At 44.2% G+C, this 21,691-nt stretch overlaps 1 protein-coding gene across 9 annotated transcripts in view; it reads left to right on the top strand.

Annotated features, from left to right (window-relative positions):
* armc2 (armadillo repeat containing 2) overlaps positions 1-21,691 on the top strand; it is a 208,248-nt gene that overhangs the window by 96,938 nt on the left and 89,619 nt on the right. For all 9 annotated transcript variants that reach the window (XM_078542539.1, XM_078542541.1, XM_078542543.1 and 6 more), the window contains exons 7-10: positions 4,239-4,346; positions 8,630-8,805; positions 11,195-11,297; positions 17,660-17,883. In XM_078542539.1, coding sequence (XP_078398665.1) covers positions 4,239-4,346; positions 8,630-8,805; positions 11,195-11,297; positions 17,660-17,883 — 611 coding nt within the window. The remainder of the gene's footprint in view (positions 1-4,238; positions 4,347-8,629; positions 8,806-11,194; positions 11,298-17,659; positions 17,884-21,691) is intronic.

The following is a 21,691-nucleotide window of genomic DNA, read 5'->3' on the forward strand; positions in this document are numbered from 1 at the left end:
ATGAGGGCGGCAGCTCCTCCACTCCCCTGCCAGTGACCGTTGCATCCGGAGAGGCTGCAACGACTGGGAAGATGCCAGCTGAGGAACTGGCAGCCCCCTCCCAGGCAGGGTCAGCACAGGTTCCACGGGCCAGAGGACGACCGCCAAGGTCATCAAGGCCAACAGGACAGCAGAGTCTGCAGGCAGTCTCAGATGCCACTCCCAGCAAGGGGACAGCACCAAGACGTAGCACCCGGAAATGTAAACATAAGGCATCTTAGGCACACCACGGGTTTATCACTGGTGCTTTTGTGTTGGCCCGAGATGAGGTCTTTATGATTTGTTTTGATTTTGAACACCATTGTCAGTTTGTTTCCTATAGTTTCTTTGCTTGTGATATTAAATTCAAACATGTGACCATAGCTGAAGGTGCCTCTTTTCTTCTGCAGGTGGATGGTTTCCAAAAATGTTGAGTGCTTTGTGGGAGATTCAGCTTTATTAACAAGGCCCTTAGCTAATGTTCCTAACCTGGCAGATTTTGCACTTAGGTATCGAGTATGGAGCCTATAGCCCAAGCTTGTCCTGGAGTTCCATATGTGATGTGCTAGCTGAAGGCTCATTGGATTAAAGCCTCCCGGGTGTCCCTGCCTCCCTGGAGTATGCCCGGGTCAGTGTCTACCCCCTCAGCATTTCTCTGAGCATGTTCATCCTCACTGCTGGGCTCATCGTTAGCAGCCGCAGCCACTGTGTCAACGTCTTCATCATCCACTGCGTCCCCCCTTTCCAGCACAAGATTGTGTAGAGCACAGCATGCAACCACTATCACCGATGCATGATCTGAGGGGTACTGGAGTGCGCCCCCTGAGCGGTCCAGGCATCGGAAGCGCATCTTGAGAAGACCGATGGTTATCTCCACCACAGCCCTTGTGGAGGCGTGGATCCTATTGTACCGCTGCTCAGTTTCTGTTCTTAGATGACGGAGAGGCGTCATGAGCCACCTTCTGAGGTGAGCCCTTGTTGCCCAGCAGCCATCCATCAAGCTGGGCTGGAGTACTGAAGAGCCCCGGCACCTAGGAGTGTCTGAGGATGTAGGCATCGTGGGAGCTGCCTGGATACCTTGCACAGACTTGTAAAATCAGCATCCTATGATCACACACTATCTGCATGTTCACGGAGTGGAAGCCCTTCCTGTTGATGAAGGCACCGGGCTCACTTGCTGGTGCCTTGACGGCCACATGTGTGCAGTCTATTGCACCCTGGAAGCCAGCAATCGCCGCGAAACCTCGGGCTCGCTTTGCCTGACTGGCCTGGTCCCAACAGAAGTGGATGAAGGTCAATGCACCCCTGAACAGAACGTCTGTAACCTGCTTGACACAAGTGTGGATAGTTGATTGGAAGACACAGCAAAGATCACCCACCAACCCCTGGAAGGAGCCAGAGGTAAAAGTTGAGGGCAGCTATGACCTTTAGAGCCACTGGCATGGATTGTCCACCTGCACAGTTCGCGGAGATCTCAGGCCCGATCATCTGACAGATATAGTTGACTGTCTCCCTTGAGAGATGGAGCCTCCTTCAGCACTGCACCTCAGGCATATTGAGGTAGCTGCTTCACCATCTGTATACCCTGGCAGCAGGATAGTGGCGTCTTCTGTGGCCCCTTCCGCCTTGGACTACCTCTTGGCCCTGTGCCCCTTGTGCCTGCACCTGTCCTTCCAAAGGTGGTTCCCCTGGAGGCTGAATGTGCACTCCTGGCCTCCTCCCCCTTCTAGCCCTCCTTTCCTCCTCGAAGGAGCTGCCTCCAGTGGACAGTTCAATTCCCAGGCTAAGGGAAGGCTTCCTGAAACCTGCAGGCCCAAAAAAGATTCCTCACTGGAGAGGTGGGTTACAAAGGGGTTAGTAGTTTAGTAATTTTGGGCAAAAAAATAAAAAAAACTGTGCTGTTGCCTAGCGACAGGGATCCAGTGACAAACAGAGACACAGGGGAAGACAGAAAAGAAGTTCAGAGTGCGTATGTCAGAGAGGGAGACACAAGTTCTAAGCTCTCTGATAAATACTGCAAGTCTGCTGGGAGACTGTGTTTAGGGAACTCATGTGCTCGCTCTGCTGTTGAAGTAATAGTGAGTATAGAGTGTGAAGTTTTGTGTCTCAGGGAGAGATACCAGCTGGGGAAAAAGCATCTAGTAAATGCTCAGAAATCTGCCAGATGAAAATCGTTTGCAACTGGGCCAGCCCAATCAAGAAGCTTTGGCGTTAAGATAGTGGTAAATCTTCACTGGGGTTTTGTGTTCATAAGGGTATTGCTGGGATAAAAGGAATAGTATGAGTTTGAATCATTTTCTGGTGTTTATATTGAGATCCTTCCAACCTTTTTGTCTGGTGTAATAAAGTTCATTTTTCCTTGTTTAATAAGTGTTTTATTCTTTACGTTAAAAGTTCATCAGTAAACTCCTATGAATTTGTTTAGTAACTTTCCTCCACGGTTTCTAAAAAATAACAAAGTTAGGACCTATCAAGCCAGGCTTCACTCTGGGATCTGACTTGTCCAGTATTAACATCAGCTGAGATTGTAACAGTACCAACTGTCATTTTTTTCACCCTCTTGTTGCAAGGTCAGTGGGATTTGAGAAGATTTATGATAAGACATAGAAGCAGAAATTAGGCCATTCGGCCCATTGAGTCTGCTCCGCCATTCAATCATGGCTGATAGGTTTCTCAACCCCATTCTCCCGCCTTCTCCCCGTAACCTTTGATCCCCTTACCAATCAAGAACCTATCTATCTCAATCTTAAATACACTCAATGACCTGGCCTCCACAGCCTTTTGTGGCAATGAATTCCATAGATTCACCACTCTCTGGCTAAAGAAGTTTCTCCTCATCTCTGTTCTAAAAGATCTCCCCTTTACTCTGAGGCTGTGCCCTCGGGTCCAAGTCTCTTCTACTAATGGAAACATCTTCCCCACGTCCACTCTATCCAGGCCTTTCAGTATTCTGTAAGTTTCAATCAGATCCCCCCTCATCCTTCTAAACTCCATTGAGTATAGACCCAGAGTCCTCAAACGTTCCTCATATGTTAAGCCTTTCATTCCTGGGATTGTTCTCGTGAACCTCCTCTGGACCCTCTCCAGGGCCAGCACATCTTTCCTGAGATACGGGGCCCAAAATTGCTCACAATGTTCCAAATGTGATCTGACCAGAGCCTTATAAAGCCTCAGCAGCACATCCCTGCTTTTATATTCTAGTCCTCTCAAAATAAATGTCAACATTGCATTTGCCTTCCTAACTACCGCGTCAACCTGCAAGTTAACCTTAAGAGAATCCTGGACTAGGACTCCCAAGTCCCTTTGCACTCCAGATTTCTGAATTCTCTCCCCATTTAGAAAATAGTCTATGCCTCTATTCTTCCTACCAAAGTGCATGACCTCACACTTGCCCACGTTGTATTCCATCTGCCATTTCTTTGCCCATTCTCCTAACCTGTCAAAATCCTTCTGCAGCCAGCCCGCCTCCTCAATACTACCTGCCCCTCCACCTATCTTTGTATCATCTGCAAACTTAGCCAAAATGCCCTCAGTTCCTTCATCTAGATCATTAATGTATAAAGTGAAAAGTTGTGGTCCCAACATTGACCCTTGCGGAACTCCACTAGTCACCGGCTGCCATCCTGAGAAGGACCCCCTTATCCCCACTCTCTGCCTCCTGCCAGACAGCCAATCTTCTATCCATACTAGTACCTTGCCTGTAACACCATGGGCTCTTATCTTACTGAGCAACCTCCTGTGCGGCACCTCAAAGGCCTTCTGGAAGTCCAAGTAGATAGCATCCATTGGCTCTCCTTTGTCTAACCTGCTCGTTACCTCCTCAAAGAATTCTAACAGATTTGTCATGCATGACCTCCCCTTGATGAAACCATGCTGACTTTGCCCGATTTTACCATGCACTTCCAAGTATTCTGAAATCTCATCCTTAATAATGGATTCTAAAATCTTACCAACAACCGAGGTCAGGCTAATCGGCCTGTAATTTCCCGTCTTTTGCCTCACTCCCTTCTTAAATGATGCCTGTATTATCCATCTCAAAAGTTACAATTATGATAAATGATGGATAAAGACTTGGGGCACCCGTTGCAGGCAGGACGGAAAATTTGGCAGACCGGCAAAAAGTCCATTGACATTCAGCGGGAATTTCCAGTCCATGATCAGGAAACTAATTTAAACCAGATAAATCTAGATATTTGTATAATTTTGGGTTATGTTCTTAGGATCGAGTAGTGGATCAAGGGCATATGAAGGAGAAACTGGAGAAGAAATTCTGTACTGGAATACGAAGATCCAGCCTATTCTTGATGAACTTAGGCCTTTAAACAATGGTGGGTATTTTTGTTTTAAAATTTAGAAGATTTTCTATTGATGTTCATTGCAAACTATCTTCATTTTATTTTCAAAGAAGTCTATTTTTACTTGTAACTCATAGACTCATAGACATCTACAGCACAGAAGGAGACCATTTGGCCCATAGTGTCCTCGGCGGTAACAAAGATCTGACCACACTAATCCCATTTTCCAGCGCTTGGCCCATAGCCCTGGAGGCTGTGGCAATGCAAGTGAATATCTAAATACTTCTTAAATATTTTGAGATTTTCAGACTCAACCATCCTTTCAGGCAGTGAGTTCCAGACTCCCACCACCCTCCGGGTGAAAATATTTTGCCTCAACTCCCCTCTTAGCCTCCTACCTCTTACCTTAAATCTATGCCCCCTGGTTATTGACCCCCATACCAATGGAAAAAATGCCTTCCTATCCACCCTATCTATGCCCCTCATATCTTATCCACCTCTATCAGGTCCCCTCTCAGCCTTTGCTGCTCCAAGGAAAACAACCCCAGCCTATCCAATCTTTCCTCATAGCTCAGACCCTCCAGTCCCAGGCAGCATCCTGGTAAATCTCCTCTGCACCCTCTCCAGTACAATTACATCCTTCCTATGATGTGGTGACCAGAACTGCACGCAGTACTCCAGTTGTGGCCGAACCAGCGTTTTATACAGTTCCAACATAACCTCCCTGCTCTTGTACTCTATGCCTCAGTTAATAAAGGCAAGTATCCCATATGCCTTCTTAACTACCTTATCTACCTGCCCTGCTACCTTCAGGAATCTGTGGACACGCACACCAAGGTCCCTCCGATCTTCAGTGCTTTCCAGGGTCCTACCATTCATAGTGTAATCCCTTGCCTTGTTGGCCCTCCCCAAGTGCATTACCTCTCACTTTTCCGGGCTAAATTCCATTTGCCACTCCTCTTCCTCCCTGACCAGTCCATTGATATTCTCCTGCAGCTAATGGCTGTCCACCTCACCATTTACCACTCTACCAATTTTCGTGTCATCCATGAACTTCTTGATCATACCCCCTACATTTAAGTGCAAATCATTTATGTCTACCACAAACAGCAAGGGCCCCAGCACCAAGCCCTGTGGAATCCCACTGGTAACAGATTTGCAGTCATAGAAACATCCCTCTACCATCACCCTCTGCTTCCTGCTTCTCAGCCAATTTTGGATCCAATGTGCCACCTTGTCTTGGATCCCATGAGCTCCTACTTTCTTGACCAGTCTGCCATGAGGGACCTTATCAAAAGCCTTGCTAAAATCCATGTAGACCATATCAAATGCATTACCCTCATCAACACTCCTGGCTACCACCTCAAAAAATTTGATCAAATTGGTCAAACACGGCCTTCCCTTAACAAATCCATGCTGACTATCCCTGATTAATCTGTGTCTCTCCAAGTGCAGATATATTCTGTCCCTCAGAATTTTTTCTAGTAATTTCCCCACCATCGAGGTTTGACTGACTGGCCTGTAACATTCCCTGTAACAGCAGTACAATAATATTGGCTCATATCAGGGAACTGGAAAATGGTACATTGGGAAAATGAAAACAGTGACTTAGACATACACAAAACAAACCAATGTCCCCTCACATTTCTCTTTGCTGTCTGCGAACTGGTTGTTGCATTGCACGGTCCTTTTAAGATTGCTGCGCATGTGCACATCTTTAAGAGAATGTTGGGTGTGCGCGGCCTGTTTGTTCCCTGTGCAGTACGTTCCATGCTGCATGTTTGTGCGTCTGCCCAGCTTAGAGGGAACACCATCCTGAGTGCCAGGGTGTGCTGTTGGGTGAGCAATGGGGATGTGGTGCATTGAGCAGGATGAAAGGTGGTGTGTATAACATGTCATGTGAAGATTCAATCACTGAGGACCCCTACGTAAGGTCATCAGATCTCTTCTGGCAGTGCTGCAAGGTCCTCGTGTCCAAACTCCCGGAGTTGACCTTCCTGATCACCTACTGCCACTCCCTTTTGAGGCTGATCCTTGAGGACCTCCTGGGCCCCATGAGACCATGCCATCTTTCCTCCTGCCCACCTGTACCACTAATATTTCCAGCGCCACATCGGTCAATTTGGATCATCATTTTTCAAGATTTTCCTCTGTTGGGGATGGCCCGTCGTATTAAATGTCCAGTAGGCACTTAACTGGCCAGTGGTGGGCCTTCCCTAGGATTTAGGACCCCGTGGGTGGAAGTCCCCCTCACCCCGCCCTGCTCAGCTGCTGGCCAATCAAGGGCTGTTGCAGTGACAGCTGCCGGCAATGCACCCACCAGAGGCCTAAGATTGGCAAAGGACCCAGGCCACAGATGAGTGATGATGGAATGGGAATCATGGGGAGAGAGTCGCTGGTGAGAGGGGGAAGGGGGTTTAGAAGAAAGGACGGCATTGGCTGTTAGAGGACCTTTGAATAAGTGATTGCCCCACACCACCACCTTAAGCGCCCACAAGCAAACAACAGGGTTTCCTTTTTGGGCTTCCCATGTGGTGACTCCTCTGCTGCTGCTGATTGAATACCAGCAGCAGTGGGATGAGGCCCTTAAGTGGGTATTAATTTCCCACTTAAGGGCTTCAATTAGCATCTGAGCAGGAAGGTTGCCCAGGAGCCTTCCTGCCTCTACCCTATTAAGTCTGGGGTCCTCATCCTGCACTCTCCTGCTAATTAGAGGTGTCAGCTGTGGCTCAGTTCATAGCACCCTCGCCTTTGAATCAGAGGGTTGTGGGTTCATGTCCCACTCCTGGAAACCAAGAACTGTGATTGTACTCGAAAAGAGTTGCAATCTGTGACTGTTGGTAACTCAAAAGAGTTTTCTCCTGCTAATTAAATGGCCCCTGCTTCCTAGGAGGGCATTAAATTCTGCCCAACATTGCTGGCACCACCTGCTGTGTGCAAACCACAATGGCAACGTTGTGAAGAGAAGACCAATGCTGGAGGCTCAGATTCTTGAAATAATTCCACTTACCCACTTCCATCTGACCCAGTGTGGGCATGTCGTGAACTGCATCCTCTGCACCCAAAAATTGGGACAATTGAATTTCTTGCCCAATAGATTTAATTGTCCATGTTAATGTTGTTTTGACACAGGTGTTTATAATGATCCAGGCATAGTTGCTTTGGAGGGATGTGTTCTGCTTTCAAAAACAGGAGTGTTCATTTTTTTGTTGAACAGCAATGAATAGTTCTGTTAATTGTTTCAGTTTACTGCTTCATGAGTTTGTCCTATAGGATTTCAGCAGCCTTTCCGGTTAGCAAACCACAACAATAAAGTTCATTTTGCAGCTGTCAAATGGTTTAGCACCCACAATTAGTCAGCTAATGCACAAGGAGGTTCTGTTAAGAAGGCAATTAAGGAGAGCAATAAATTTGTATGTTTAGATTCACTAACAGATTTTGAAACAATTATTTATATATTCATGATATTAGATCTAAACCTTTTGAGCTTTGAAAGCAGAAACAAAGACTAAACTAAAATTTAGATTTTAAAACCTGTCATCTGCTTGGCCTTTCCTTGATCATTGTTTAAGGCTGAACCTGACTGTTCACAACCATAGCATCATATGGCCACTACCTGAGGTTTCTACTTCATATCCTCTCCATCACAAAGACTGCTGACTCCCACCTTCATAACAGTCTCTGCTGTCCTTATCCTATTTTATACCAAGCCCTGCTCAGCCATCACCCTTGTTTTCACTAAACTGCATTGGCCCCCAGTGCCCCAATGTATCAGATTTAATATTTTGAAATTCCATGACATTGCTCCTCTTACAAACTTCCCTCCCCCGCCAACTCTCACTTTCTCTGGCTCAGGCCTCTTATATCACCTTCCCACCTCTCCAAACTTTGCCACATCATTGCCTTCATGAACTCTTCTGCCTATACACCTCCCCCTCTTCCTTTAAGACCTCTGTTAAATCCCACCTCTTTGGCCAACCTTTTGTTCACGCCTTATTTTAAAATGGCATTTTTTTCAAAAAGATAAGTACCTCATTAATGTCACTATTTTATATTGGAAGCAGGGAATATATGGGAAAGGGCAAATAGCTGGTATTTTCAACTTATTCTCTAGCATTCTGCTGGTTTAACATTGTCTCTTACAGTTCTTGCTGTTAGAGCATAGAAGTATTGCTTTATCACAAAATAAAGATTGGTCCCAGAAATTAAGTAGTTGCAGAAATTGAGACCAAAATAAAGAGGATTCAATGAGGAACCAATTATTTCTAATTGCAGAACATGAATGTAAAATAAAGTTATTATTTTATTCTGATTAGGCAACGATGTGGAACATCTCTGTAAAACATGTTCCAGTCTCCATCGTATATTGCAAGAGGGGAACATGCTGGGAAAAATGTGTAAAAGGAGAGCTGTTCTTCTGAAAACACTGTATAAGCTGGTGGATGTTGGCTCTGATCAGCTCTCCATTCAGCTGGCTAAACTCATACTAGCGGTAAGTTTGAACCTTTGTAGAGTTCTGGAGCCCTATTTCTAATCATTGGCTTTTAGGTTTTAGCAGTTGAAGTGGGTGTCCATTTCTAACCAAAACTAATGAGCCCAGAATTTGATGTCGGCTGTGTCAACCATTCATTAGACTTACCCACAGACTTTCTATGGGGTTTCACACTTGAATCTGTGCAATTAGAAAACCATTTTAGTGCTGCATCCTCAATAGGATATTTGGAAATTATATGAATAAAACAAGCAATTGTTCAAGTCTTTAACTGATCAGAAGGAAGAATTATTAAACATAGAATGGTTACAGCACAAGAGGAGGCCATTTGGCCCATTGTGTCCATTCCAGCTCTGTGGAAGAGCAACTCACCTTGTCCCACTCCCCCACAAGGTCCCCAGAGCCCTGAAAATATTTGTGCTTTAGATGATTACCCAATTCTGTTTTGAAGGCTTCAGTTGAATCTGCCTCCACCACACCCTCAGGCAGGGCATTCCAGATCCTAACCATGCACTGCATAAAAAAGTTTTTCCTCATATCACCACTGCTTCTTTTGCCAATCCCTTTAAATCAGATTATTGGCCCTACTGTCAACAGTTTCTCCCTAACCACTCTGTCCAGACCCCTCATGCATTTGAAAATCTCTATCAAACCTCCTCTTAATCTCTTTTCTAAGGAGAACAGCCCCAACTTCTCCAATCTATCCATGTAGCTGAAGTTCCTCATCCCATTCTCGTGAATCCGGCACACACAGTATGAACTTGGCAGTGTAATTTAGAATATTTAATTCAATGCCAAAACATGTACAGAAAGCTTTTTATGGAAAGGGAAAGGAAGATTTGATTGAGAGAGAAAGATTTTTTAAAAATGACTTGCATTGGTTATTTATTTTTAATTTCCAGCTATAATTAAAAGGTAAAAGAGCGAGACTCCAAATAAGACTTGAAATTTAATTTTCAATGCCACAGAGGTTGTTTGCAGCAATTAAGACTGATCACACTGTTAAAAATTTGCTAACACCGGATTGGACAAACCCTAAGGCCAGAAACTTAACCTATGTCGGGCGGGCTGGGCGGGAGCGGGCGCGAGCCGATTGCTACCTGCGATCGGCTGCGCACTGCCATTTTACGTGGGCGGGCCAATTAAGGCTGCCCAGCGTGATGTGCAACCGGCAGCACTCAGTGCTACCTGTGCAGGCGGGAGGAGGAGGGAGAGTCGGGGCCTGCGCTCTTTTGCATATGCGCACGAAAGAGTAAGTATATATTGAAATTTTTAAATAATGAAGTAAGAGAAAAATGATTTACACATGTCCCCTCATGTGACAGTGTCACATGAGCTGGGACATGTTTGTCAATATTTAGCAAAATTTATTTATTGACTTTATTAAACCTTCAGGAAACCTCATCCCATCCGTGAATGAGGTTTCCTGAAAAATGCGAAGGCCGCTTGGGCTCTTTGCCTGCCCACCAACCTTAGGGTTGGACGGGCAGCGCTGTTAATTATCTAAATTACTTTCCTAATGGCCTTAATAGGCCTTTGACAGTTCAGCGGGCGCGCAGCTGCTTTCAGCGCAAGCCCGCCGAACAAAAGACCTAAATGACCCGTGATGATGTCGGGACGCACGTCTGACTTCATCGCATGTCATTTTGTGCTTCGGTGTGTCGGGCCCACCCCCACATACCGACATCAATATTCTGGCCTACCTTTTCTGGCAAGTTTAGTGGGTTTCAATCATGTAAGTGCAGCAACTTCATGCTGTTCCATGCAATTCAATGCTGAGTCTCTAGCTGAAAGTATAGTGAAGATTCTGGAGAAGCAGGGCAACTTGGGCGTGATTTCCATGTTTAACTGCGCATGTGTGGTCATCAGACGTTACTGTCTGATTTAGTCTTTAATAACAGAGAGGGCTGATAGCCATGCTGTTGGTTGTAAAGTAAACAAGTACGCAGCAGATTTATGATGAACTTTGAAACTAGCATTTTTAAAAGGCTCTTTCTTTAATTCAGCACACTACTGTTTAATACTGTCCTCTGGAAGAATATATTTGTGATGTTTAGTTAGACATTTTGACTCTCCAAATTTATGAAGAACTGCTGAAGAGATGTTCAAGTTAATAATCTTGGTTAAATTTAGAATCCAAAGTTGAAGGTTCAGTATTCACTCTGCCACCAGACTATTTGGGCCACTTATTGCATTTGTACTATTGATATCAGTTTTTAATGTGCTCTGAAGCTTTTAATATGCGACGATACCCACAAAATAAATTGTGATTGTGATGTCATTATTAGAGATTTATAGTAGTTTAATTCAGGAATATTCTTCGAGTATCGTAACTGAATAATTTTACCTTCATATTTAGTTACTTTTTTGTCATTTATTTCTTTTCTAGCTCAAAGTGAGCGGCAAAAATCTCCTTAATATCTGTAAATTGATGTTCAAAGTTAGTAGGAGTGAGAATAATGATGTTCTATTCCAAAATGATAAAATTTTGGGTAAGTTAAACTTCTCTAAAAATATTTAAGTTCCAAAATAGTGAAAAAATAGAATTGTCATGAGGAAATGTGCTATACTGTTACGTTGCATAATATAAATGTACTATTAGATACTACTAGTCAATTTGAAAAGTGTAGACACATGTTAATTGGGTTGTTAATTGCTAAAAACAAGTCAATAAGGAATGAAACCAGATGGACCACCGGGTATTAACCTAAGCACCGGAAACGACAATGGCAAACTCAGTCCTGTCAACCCTGCAAAGCCCTCCTTACTAATATCTGGGGGCTTGTGCCAAAATTGAGAGAGCTGTCTCACATATTAATCATGCAATAGCCTGACATAGCCATGCTCACGGTAATGTCCCAGACACCACCATCAACATCCCTGGTTATGTCCTGTTCCACGGGCAGGATGGACTCAGCAGAGGTGGCAGCACAGTGGTATGCAGTTGGGAGAGAGTTGCCCTGGGAGTCCACAACATCGACTCTGGACCACATGAAGTCTCAGCACCAGGTCAAACATGGGCAAGGAAACCTCCTGCTGATTACCATCCCACCTCAGCTGATGAATCAGTGCTCCTCCATGTTGAACACCACTTGGAGAAAGCACTGAGGGTGGCAGGGGCACAAAATGTACTCTTGGTGGGGAACTTCAATGTCCACCACAAAGAGTGGCTCAGTAGCAACACTACTCACCGAGCTGGCCGAGCCCTGAAGGTCATTGCTGCTAGACTGGGTCTGAGCAGGTGGTGGAGCAACCAAAAAGGAAAAACATACTTGACCTCGTCCTCACCAAGATGTCTGCCACAGATGCATCTGTCCATGACAGTATCAGTAGGAGTGACCACAGCACAGTCCTTGTGGAGGCGAAGTCCCTTCTTCACATTGAGGATACCCTCCATCATGTTGTGTGGCACTACTACCGTGCTAAACGGAATGGATTTCAAACAGATCTAGCAACTCAAGACTGGGCATTCATGGGGTGCTGTGGGCCATCAGCAGCAGAATTGTACTCAACCAAAACCTGTAACCTCATGGCCTGGCATATCCCCCACTCTACCATTACCATCAAGCCAAGGGATCAACCCTGGTTCAATAAAGAGTGCAGGAGGGCATGCTAGGAGCAGCACCAGGCATACCTAAAATAAGTGTCACCTGGTGAAGCTATAACACAGGACTACTTGAATGCCAAACAGAATAAGCAGCAAGAAATAGACAGAGCTAAGGGATTCCAAAACCAATGGATCAGATCTAAGCTCTGCAGTTCTGCCACATCCATTGGTGAATGGTGGCGGACAATTAAACAACTCACTGGAGGAGGAGGCTCCACAGATACACCCGTTCTCAATGATGGGGGAGCCCAGCACATCAGTGCAAAAGATAAGGTGGAAGCATTTGATACAATCTTCAGCCAGAAGTGCCGAGCGAATGATCCATCTTGGCCTCCCCAGCACCATAGATTCCAGTCTTCAGCCAATTCGATTCACGCCACATGATATCAAGAAATGGCTGAAGGCACTGGATACTGCAAAGTCTATGGGCCCTGAAAATATTCCAGCAATAGTACTGAAGACTTGTGCTCCAGAATTTACTGCACCTCTTGTTAAGCTGTTCCAGTACAGCTACAACACTGGCATCTACCTGGCAATTTAGAAAATTGCCCATGTATGTCCTGTACACAAAAAGCAGAACAAATCCACCCAGTGAATTACTGCCCCATCAGTCTGCTCTAAATCAACAGTACAGTGATGGAAGGGGTCATTAACAGTGCTGTCAAGTGGCACTTACTTAGCAATAACCTACTCACTGAAACTCAGTTTGGGTTCCACCAGGATCATTCAGCTACTGACCTAGTTACAGCCTTACTTCAAACATGAACAAAAGGGCAGAACTCCAGAGGTGAGGTGAGGATGACTACCATTGAGATCAAGGCAGCATTTGACTTAGTGTGGCATCAAGGAGCCCTAGCAAAACTGGAGTCAATGGGAATCAGGGGGAAAACTGTCCAGTGGTTGGAGTCATATCTAGCACAAAGGAACATGGTTGTGATTGTTGGAGGTCAACCATCTCATTTCCAGGACACCACTGCAGGAGTTCCTCAGGTTAGTGAACTAGGCCCAACCATCTTCAGCTGCTTCATCAATGACCTTCCTTCCATCATAAGGTCAGAAGTGGGGATGTTTGCTGATGATTGCATGATGTTCAGCTTCTCCTCGTATACTGAAACCATCCATGTCCAAATGCAGCAAGACCTAGACAATATCCAGGCTTGAGCTGACAAGTGGCAAGTAACATTCATGCCACACAAGTGCCAGGCAATGACCATCTCCAACAAGAGAGAATCTAACCATCGCCCCTTGACATTCAATGGCGTTACTCCTCCATGTTGAACACCACTTGGAGGAAGCACTGAGGGTTGCAAGGGTGCAGAATGTACTCTGGGCGGGGGACTTCAATGTCCATCACCAAGAGTGGCTTGGTAGCACCACTACTGACCGAGCTGGCCGAGTCCTTAAGGACATAGCTGCTAGACCCGGTCTGTAGCAGGTGGTGAGAGAATGAACAAGAGGGAAAAACATACTTGACCTCTTCCTCACCAACCGGCCTGCTGCAGATGCATCTGTCCATGAGAGTATCAGTAGGATTGACCACCGCACAGTCATTGTGGAGACGAAGTCCTGCCTTCACATTGAGGATACCTTTCATCATGTAGTGTGGCACTACCACTGTGCTAAATGGGATTGATTTCGAACAGATCTAGCAACTCAAGACTGGGCATCCATGAGGTGCTGTGGGCCATCAGCAGCAGCAGAATTGTACTCAAACACAATCTGTAACCTCCTGGCCCGGCCTATTCCCCACTCTACCATTACCATCAAGCCATGGGATCAACCCTGGTTCAATGAAGAGTGCAGGAGGGCATGCCAGGAGCAGCACCAGGCATATCTAAAAATGAGGTGTCAACCTGGTGAAGCTATACCACAGGACTACATGTGTACCAAACAGCAAAAGCAGCAAGTGATAGACAGAGCTAAGCCATTCCACAACCAATGGATCAGATCTAAGCTTTGCAGTCCTGCCACATCCAGCCGTGAATGGTAATGGACAATTAAACAACTCACTGGAGGGGGAGGCTCCACAGATATACCCATTCTCAATGATGGGGGAGCCCAGCACATCAGTGCAAAAGATAAGGCTGAAGCATTTACTACAGTCTTCAGTCAGAACTGCCAAGTGGAAGACATGTCTTGGCCTCCCCAGCATCACAGATTTCAGTCTTCAGCCAATTTTATTCAGTCCACGTGATATCAAGAAATGGCTGAAGGCACTGGATACTGCAAAGTCTATGGGCCCTGACAATATTCCGGCAATAGTACTGAAGACTTGTGCTCTAGAACTTGCCGCGCCCCTAGACAAGCTGTTCCAATACAGCTACAACACTGGCATCTACCCGACTATGTGGAAAATCGTCCAGGTCTGTCCTGTACACAAAAACCAGGACAAATCCAACCTGGCCAATTACCACTTCATCAGTCTACTCTCGGTCAACAGTAAAGTAATGGAAGGGGTCATCAACAGTGCTATCATGAGGCACTTGTTTATCAATGACCTGTCATTAACGCCCATTTTGGGTTTCGCCTGGACCACTCGGTTCCTGACCTTATTAACAGCTTTAGTTCAAACATGGACAAAAGAGCTTAACTCCTGAGGTGAGATGAGAGTGACTGCCCTTGACATCAAGGCAGCATTTGATCGAGTGTGACATCAAGGAGCCCTTGCAAAACTGGAGTCAATAGGATTCAACGGGAAAACTCTCCACCGGTTGGAGTCATACCTAGCACAAAGAAAGATGGTTGTGGTTGCTGGAGGTCTATCATCTCAGCTCCAGGACATCACTGCAGGAGCTCCTCAGGTTAGTGTCCTAGGTCCAACCATCTTCAGCTTTTTTAAAATTCATTCGTGGGATGTAGGCATCACCGGCTGGGCCAGCATTTATTGCCTATCCCTAATTGCCCTTGAGAACTGAATGGCTTGCTAAGCCATTTCAGAGGGCATTTAAGAGTCAACCACATTATTGTCTGAAGTCACATGTATGGCTGACCAGGTAAGGATGGCAGATTTCTTCCCTAAAGACACTAGTGAGCCAGATGGGTTTTTACGACAATCAACAATGGTTTCATGCTCATCATTAGACTTTTAATTTCAGATTTTTCATTGAATTCAAATTTCACCATCTGCTAATTCGAGCCCAGGTCCCCAGAGAATTACCCTGGGTATCTGGAGTACTAGTCCAGTGATAATACCACTATGCCACCGCCTCCCCTGTAAGGTCATCAACGGCCTTCCTTCCATCATAAGATCAGAAGTGGGGATGTTTGCTGATGATTGCATGATGTTCAGCACCATTCGCGACTCCTCAGATACTGAAGCATTCCATGCCCAAATGCAGCAAGACCTGGGCAATATCCAGGCTTGGGCTGACAAGTGGCAAGTAACATTCGCGCCACACAAATGCCAGGCAATGACCATCTCCAACAAGAGTGAATCTAGCCAACGCCCCTTGACGTTCAATGGCATTACCATCACTGAATCCCTCACTAGCAACATGCTGGGGGTTACTCATTGACCAGAAACTGAACTGGACTCGCCATATAAATACAAAGGCTAGAAGAGCAGGTCAGAGGCGAGGAATCCTGCCATGAGTAACTCACCTCCTGACTCCCGTCATCTACAGGGTACAGGTCAGGAGTGTGATGGAATGCTCCCTACTTGCCTGGATGAGTGCAGCTCCCACAACACTCAAGAAGCTTGACACCGTCCAGGACAAAGCAGCCCACTTGATTTGCACCACATCTACAAACATCCACTGCCTCCACCACTGACGCACAGTGGCAGCAGTGTGTACCATCTACAAGATGCACTGCAGGAATTCACCAAGGCTCCTTAAAAGCACATTCCAAACCCACGACCACGACCATATCGAAGGACAAGGGCAGCCGATAAATGGGAAAACCACCACCTGAAAGTTCCCCTCTAAGTCACTCACCATCCTGAGTTGGAAATATATCGTCGTTCCTTCACAGTCGCTGGATTGAAATCCTGGAACTCTCTTCCTAACAGCACTGTGGGTGTACCTACACCACAAGGACTGCAGCAGTTCAAGACGGCAGCTCACCACCACCTTCTCAAGGGCAACTAGGGATGGACAATAAATGCTGGCCCAGCCAGCGAAGCCCATACCCTGTGAATGAATGAAAACAAGGTAGACAAGGAAAAACTCTTCCCAATTGGTTATGGTACACGCATTAGTGGATGAAGATTTAAGATTTTGGGCAAGAGGTGCAGGGGAATGTGAGGAGGAACCTTTTTACACAGCGAGTGATAATGACCTGGAACTCTCTGCCATGAGGGTGGTGGAAACGATCAATGATTTCAAAAGGAAATTGCTTGGGCACTTAAAGGTAATAGACTTGCAGGACTGTGGGGATCAAGTGGGGGAGTGGGACTTACTGCATGGTAGCCGACATGGACTCAAGCCTCCTTCTGTGCCATGAATGACTCATTGACTCTTTGTATTACAGAAACAACTCATATGCAAGAGCAGAATGGGTAAAGGGGCACATTGAAGCAGTAATGTGTGAAATGTTAAGATTGATGCAGTATGGGTTTGCTCCCAAATTCCCACACACTGCTGAGTTCTCAATCTTTGCTTTGTTGTGTTTGGGACCTTTATATAGCTGTGACAGTTACTTTCCTTTACCATCTCATGGTGTCTCAGATATTGAAAGTACATGATTGTAAGTGCTTTGCTCTATTTATCTTACAGGTTGTATGGTATGTATCCAAAAATGTAATGAATATTAATGTTACATAAAAGTATAAGAATTAGGATTTCATATCTCTTTCAGACATTGTTCAATGTGGCATAGATAGATTTGTGTTGAAGTATAGTTCTAGAGACCTGAGGCTCATTATGCTGTACCTAGGATATATCCTCCAAAGACTGAAGTACAAATGTTAATTTCAGGTATTAGCAGGGTTCCTAAATTTGTTTCTATGAAATTGCTACTAAGTTATTAAAAGATGCAGCTATAAATCATGTGATAAACTGTAAAGCAATTTACAAAGTAATATTTGAATGATTATTTTCACATTCTTTCAAATATGTAAGGACTTTCCAATATTTATTACACAAGTTGGAGAATACAAATGAACATTAAATAAGAAGTCTGAAATTAAGATTTTGTGTTTTTTTCTGACATTGGTGAACAGGAAACACAAGTAAGATGTTGGGTTAAATAACTGTTTAATCATTTGAACTAATTTAATAAACTTACTAAAGAGTGTATTCTCTGCAGATTGCATGGTGGAGGTCTTCAGTTTTACAGATCCACTTGGTAACATCGATGCTTTTTTATATTGTATGGGAACCATCAAGTTCCTTTCTGGAAACATGATCCTACTCAAGGACCTGCTCAACAAAGGTTTAATTGAAACTTTAGTGCAATTAATGAAGGAGATTAATGATGCCAACAGAACAAGTGATACATATCTTTGCAGCTCAGGACACTTACTGGTCCAGGTCAGTAACATTGTGATAAATTAATTTGTTATGCATTCATGCTGTTATTTTTCACAGTCACTGCTGGTGGTATTTAATAGTTATAAAATAGAAAGGTGGGAGAATATCCCTCACAGTTTTTATCACATGGTGCACTCCCCATGCACTGCCTTTCTGTTGATGAATAAACCACTCAACTATCAAAATCATCAGGATCTTTTTGTAACATCTATGAAGTCTTCCTCATCTTACATCTTACCTTCAATTTTTTTCCATTATCCTTTCCCCTTATTTAAACAGTAATGCGTCTATAATATATTTATTTTCATTATTAGATTTATTTATTCACAATTGTGCCTGTGGCACTACATTCTTGTTTTCCTTCACTTGTCAAACTTAATAATGTACAATGTAAAAATGTTTGCACATTAGTATATTAAAGGATTACTAAAAAAAAACTTAAATATTCGGATATCTGACGAGAAATGATCTGCAGCAGCAAGTAAGTTGGAATAGAAGCTACATAAACATGAGCTCATCCTAAGCCCTGCAGCTTGTATCCTAACTCACACCAAGTCCTGTTCATCCATCACAGAAACATAGGACAGGATTTTTCCTATGGCAAGTGGGCTGGGTGGGGGCGGGCGCAGAGCTGGTCGCCGCCCGCGATCGGCTCCACACTGCCATTTTGTGCGGGCGGGCCAATTAAGGCCCGCCCTGCGTAATACGCGGTCGGTGGCGCTCAGCACTACCTGTGCAAGCGGGGGGAGGAGGGAGAGTCAAGGCCAGCGCTCTTTCGTGCATGCGCACGGAGGAGCATAGCAATCTCCCTGAGGCAGAATGAATATTACAGTAATGAAAAATTATTTTTAAAATTATTTAAACATGTCCCCTCATCTGACTGTGTCACATGAGTGGGGACATGTTTTTATATTTGTGGAAATTTATTTATTTATTTAATAAAAGCTTCAGGAAACCTCATCCCGCCTGTGGATGAGGTTCCCTGAAAAATGCGATGGTCGCTTGGGCTTTTCGCCTGCCTGCCAACCTTAAGGTGGGATGGGCAGCGTTCACAAGTGACTCAATTAATTTCTTAATAGAAACATAGAAAATAGGAGCAGGAGTAGTTCATTCAGCCCTTTGAGCCTGTTCGGCCATTCAATATGATCATGGCTGATCCTCTATCTCAATGCCATACTCCCGCTCTCTCCCCATACCCTTTGACACCTTTAGAGTCAAGAAATCTATCTGTTTCCTTCTTAGATATATTCAGTGACTTGGCCTCCACTGCCTTCTGTAGTAGAGAATTCCACAGGTTCACCACCATCTGAGTGAAGAAGTTTCTCCTAATCTCAGTCCTAAATGGCCTGCCCAGTATTTTGAGACCGTGACCCCTTGTTCTAGACCCCCCTGGCCAGAGGAAACATCATCCTTGCGTCCAGTCTGTCCAGCCGTGTCAGAATTTTATACGTTTCAATAAGATCCCCTCTCATTCTTCAAACTCCAGTGATTACAGGCCTAGCCCACCCAATCCCTCCTCATATGACAATGCTGCCATCCCAGGAGTCATCCCATCATAGAGTCATTATGGCAGAGAAGGAGGCTATTCAGCCCATTGAGTCCATGCCGGTTCTCTTTAGAGCAATTCAGTTAGCCTCATTCTCCCATTCTATCCCTGTAGCCCTGCAAGTTTATTTCTCTCAAATGCCTATCCAATTTACTTTTGAAATCATTGATCACCTCTGCTTTTTTAAAGTTCATTTACGGGATGTGGGCGTCGCTGGCTAGGCCAGTGTTTATTGCCCATCCCTAATTGCCCTTGAGAAGATGATGGTGAGCTTCCTTCTTGAACTGCTGCAGTCCACGTGATGTAGGTACGCCCACAGTGCTTTTAGGGATTGTTCCAGGGCCTTGATCCAGTGACAGTGAAGGAACGGCGATATATTTCCAAGTCAGAATGATAAGTGGCTTGAAGGGGAACTTCAGGGTGATGGTGTCCCCATGTAGCTGCTGCCCTTGTCCTTCTAGATGGTAGTGATCGTGGTGAGTTTCTACAGTGCATCTTGTAGATGGTACATATAGCTTCCACCACCTTCGTAGGCAACTGAGCTACATTAGTTCCTAGTCAGGCAATGTCTCTATTTTTCTCTTTCCACCATTAAGATGCTCCTTAAAACTCACCTTTCCCTGTCTTGCTATGTTACAAGGGTCGGTGTCAAATTTTGTTTGATAACAGTTGTTTGAAATGCCTTTGAACGTTTGATTATGTTAGAAACATTATTTAAATGCAAGTTGTTTCATTTTTGAGCTATAGCCATTGCAAGATTGGGATCTTTTACTTAATCTTGTTCCTCTAACATATAAATATTCAGAACAATTATAAACATTACTAAAACAACAAAATACTGGAAATTTCTGAAAACAAGTTGAAAATACACAGCAGCGAACATTATATGTTTGGCACTAATTTAACCAAGAAATCCAGGTGGCTTTATAAACAACGTGAATATCATCTGGAAAATATTATTAAATTAATATATTGTACTCCATCCCACTGTATTGTAGTCTAATGTTTAATCTAGAACCCTGTATCCAAAAAGGCTGTGGATTAGCTGCTGAGGCAGTTGAAATTTTCAAGACTAAGATTGATTGATAAACATACCACAGGAGATGGATTAAAGCCAGTCGAGAATGGAGTTGAGGTACAGATCAGCCATGATCTAATTTACTGGTGGAACACTCCTAATGGATTGATTGGGAGAACAGGCCCAACACTAGACATACAACTGTTCTTATGTAATAGTTGTAACATAAATCTTTGTACGGCATCACTGAGTTTATTACAAATTTTCCATCCTTAATTACAATGCAGTAACTGCAGGTGAGGTAATAATAAAATTACAGTTTATTTCAGAGCCAAAATTCGAGCATAAGAATCCACAGAGCTTGACTTTGGAATGGTGACAGATACAGAACACAATTATTTGTTCATTGCTTCGGCGATTGTTCGTTTGTAGCTATGAGAGAAGTAATTTATTTATCTTTATATTTCTTTATTTTGCTTTCTGTTCATTTATTTCTCTCCCTGCTTTGAAGGTCCTCTGGCCAAGCTGGTCTCTTGAACAAGCTTTTAGGGTAGAGTAGAACAGTCTGATATTGCTGTTGCTCCAGAGCTCCAGTCTGGAAGTACGGCGAAACTGAATAGATTCCCCTGCTTTTCCTGGCAGGATCACATTACAACTTTTAAGTCCTCCACCTAATAATGGGTCAATTAAGGCCCAATAAAACTTCCTCATAAGAGAATAAGCAGATATAGATGGTCATTCAGGATGGATGTACTGTTCTTGTGAATGACATAGCAGTGGGACTATGGGTGACTAGGTCACCTAAAGTTTATGCAGACAATCATTAGCCTGATGCTGACCTGTAATTATCTTTCTTTCTCAAAGTGAGTTTACACAAGATGATTTGTTGTGTGCATCACCATTTTATTTTGTGCTCTAGCCTTTGTTGTAGCTTTGTTAACTAAGCATTTTTTAATATGCACATTCTTGTGATGGGTGGCATTATTGGTTATTTGTTTTCTCTAGGTATGTCCGTTTTGTTTTATAACTTATGTATTTGTTGTGAACAGCATGCAGTTTTTTATTTTTCTGTTTAGATTACAATTCCTCTCAGTCCCTAGTTTGTTTAAAAAATCGGGGTGGAGTTTGAAACATGTTGCTGATTTGTTATTGCTCGTTTTATGTTACTGCCCAAAACCAATTTCATCCTCTTATTTTAAAATACCCAGTTAAATCTTTTCTTCCAACTCCTTCCTGTGGAAAAA

The sequence above is a fragment of the Cetorhinus maximus genome, chromosome 5 (genome assembly GCF_964194155.1).
Source record: "Cetorhinus maximus chromosome 5, sCetMax3.hap1.1, whole genome shotgun sequence".
Lineage (NCBI taxonomy): Eukaryota > Metazoa > Chordata > Chondrichthyes > Lamniformes > Cetorhinidae > Cetorhinus > Cetorhinus maximus.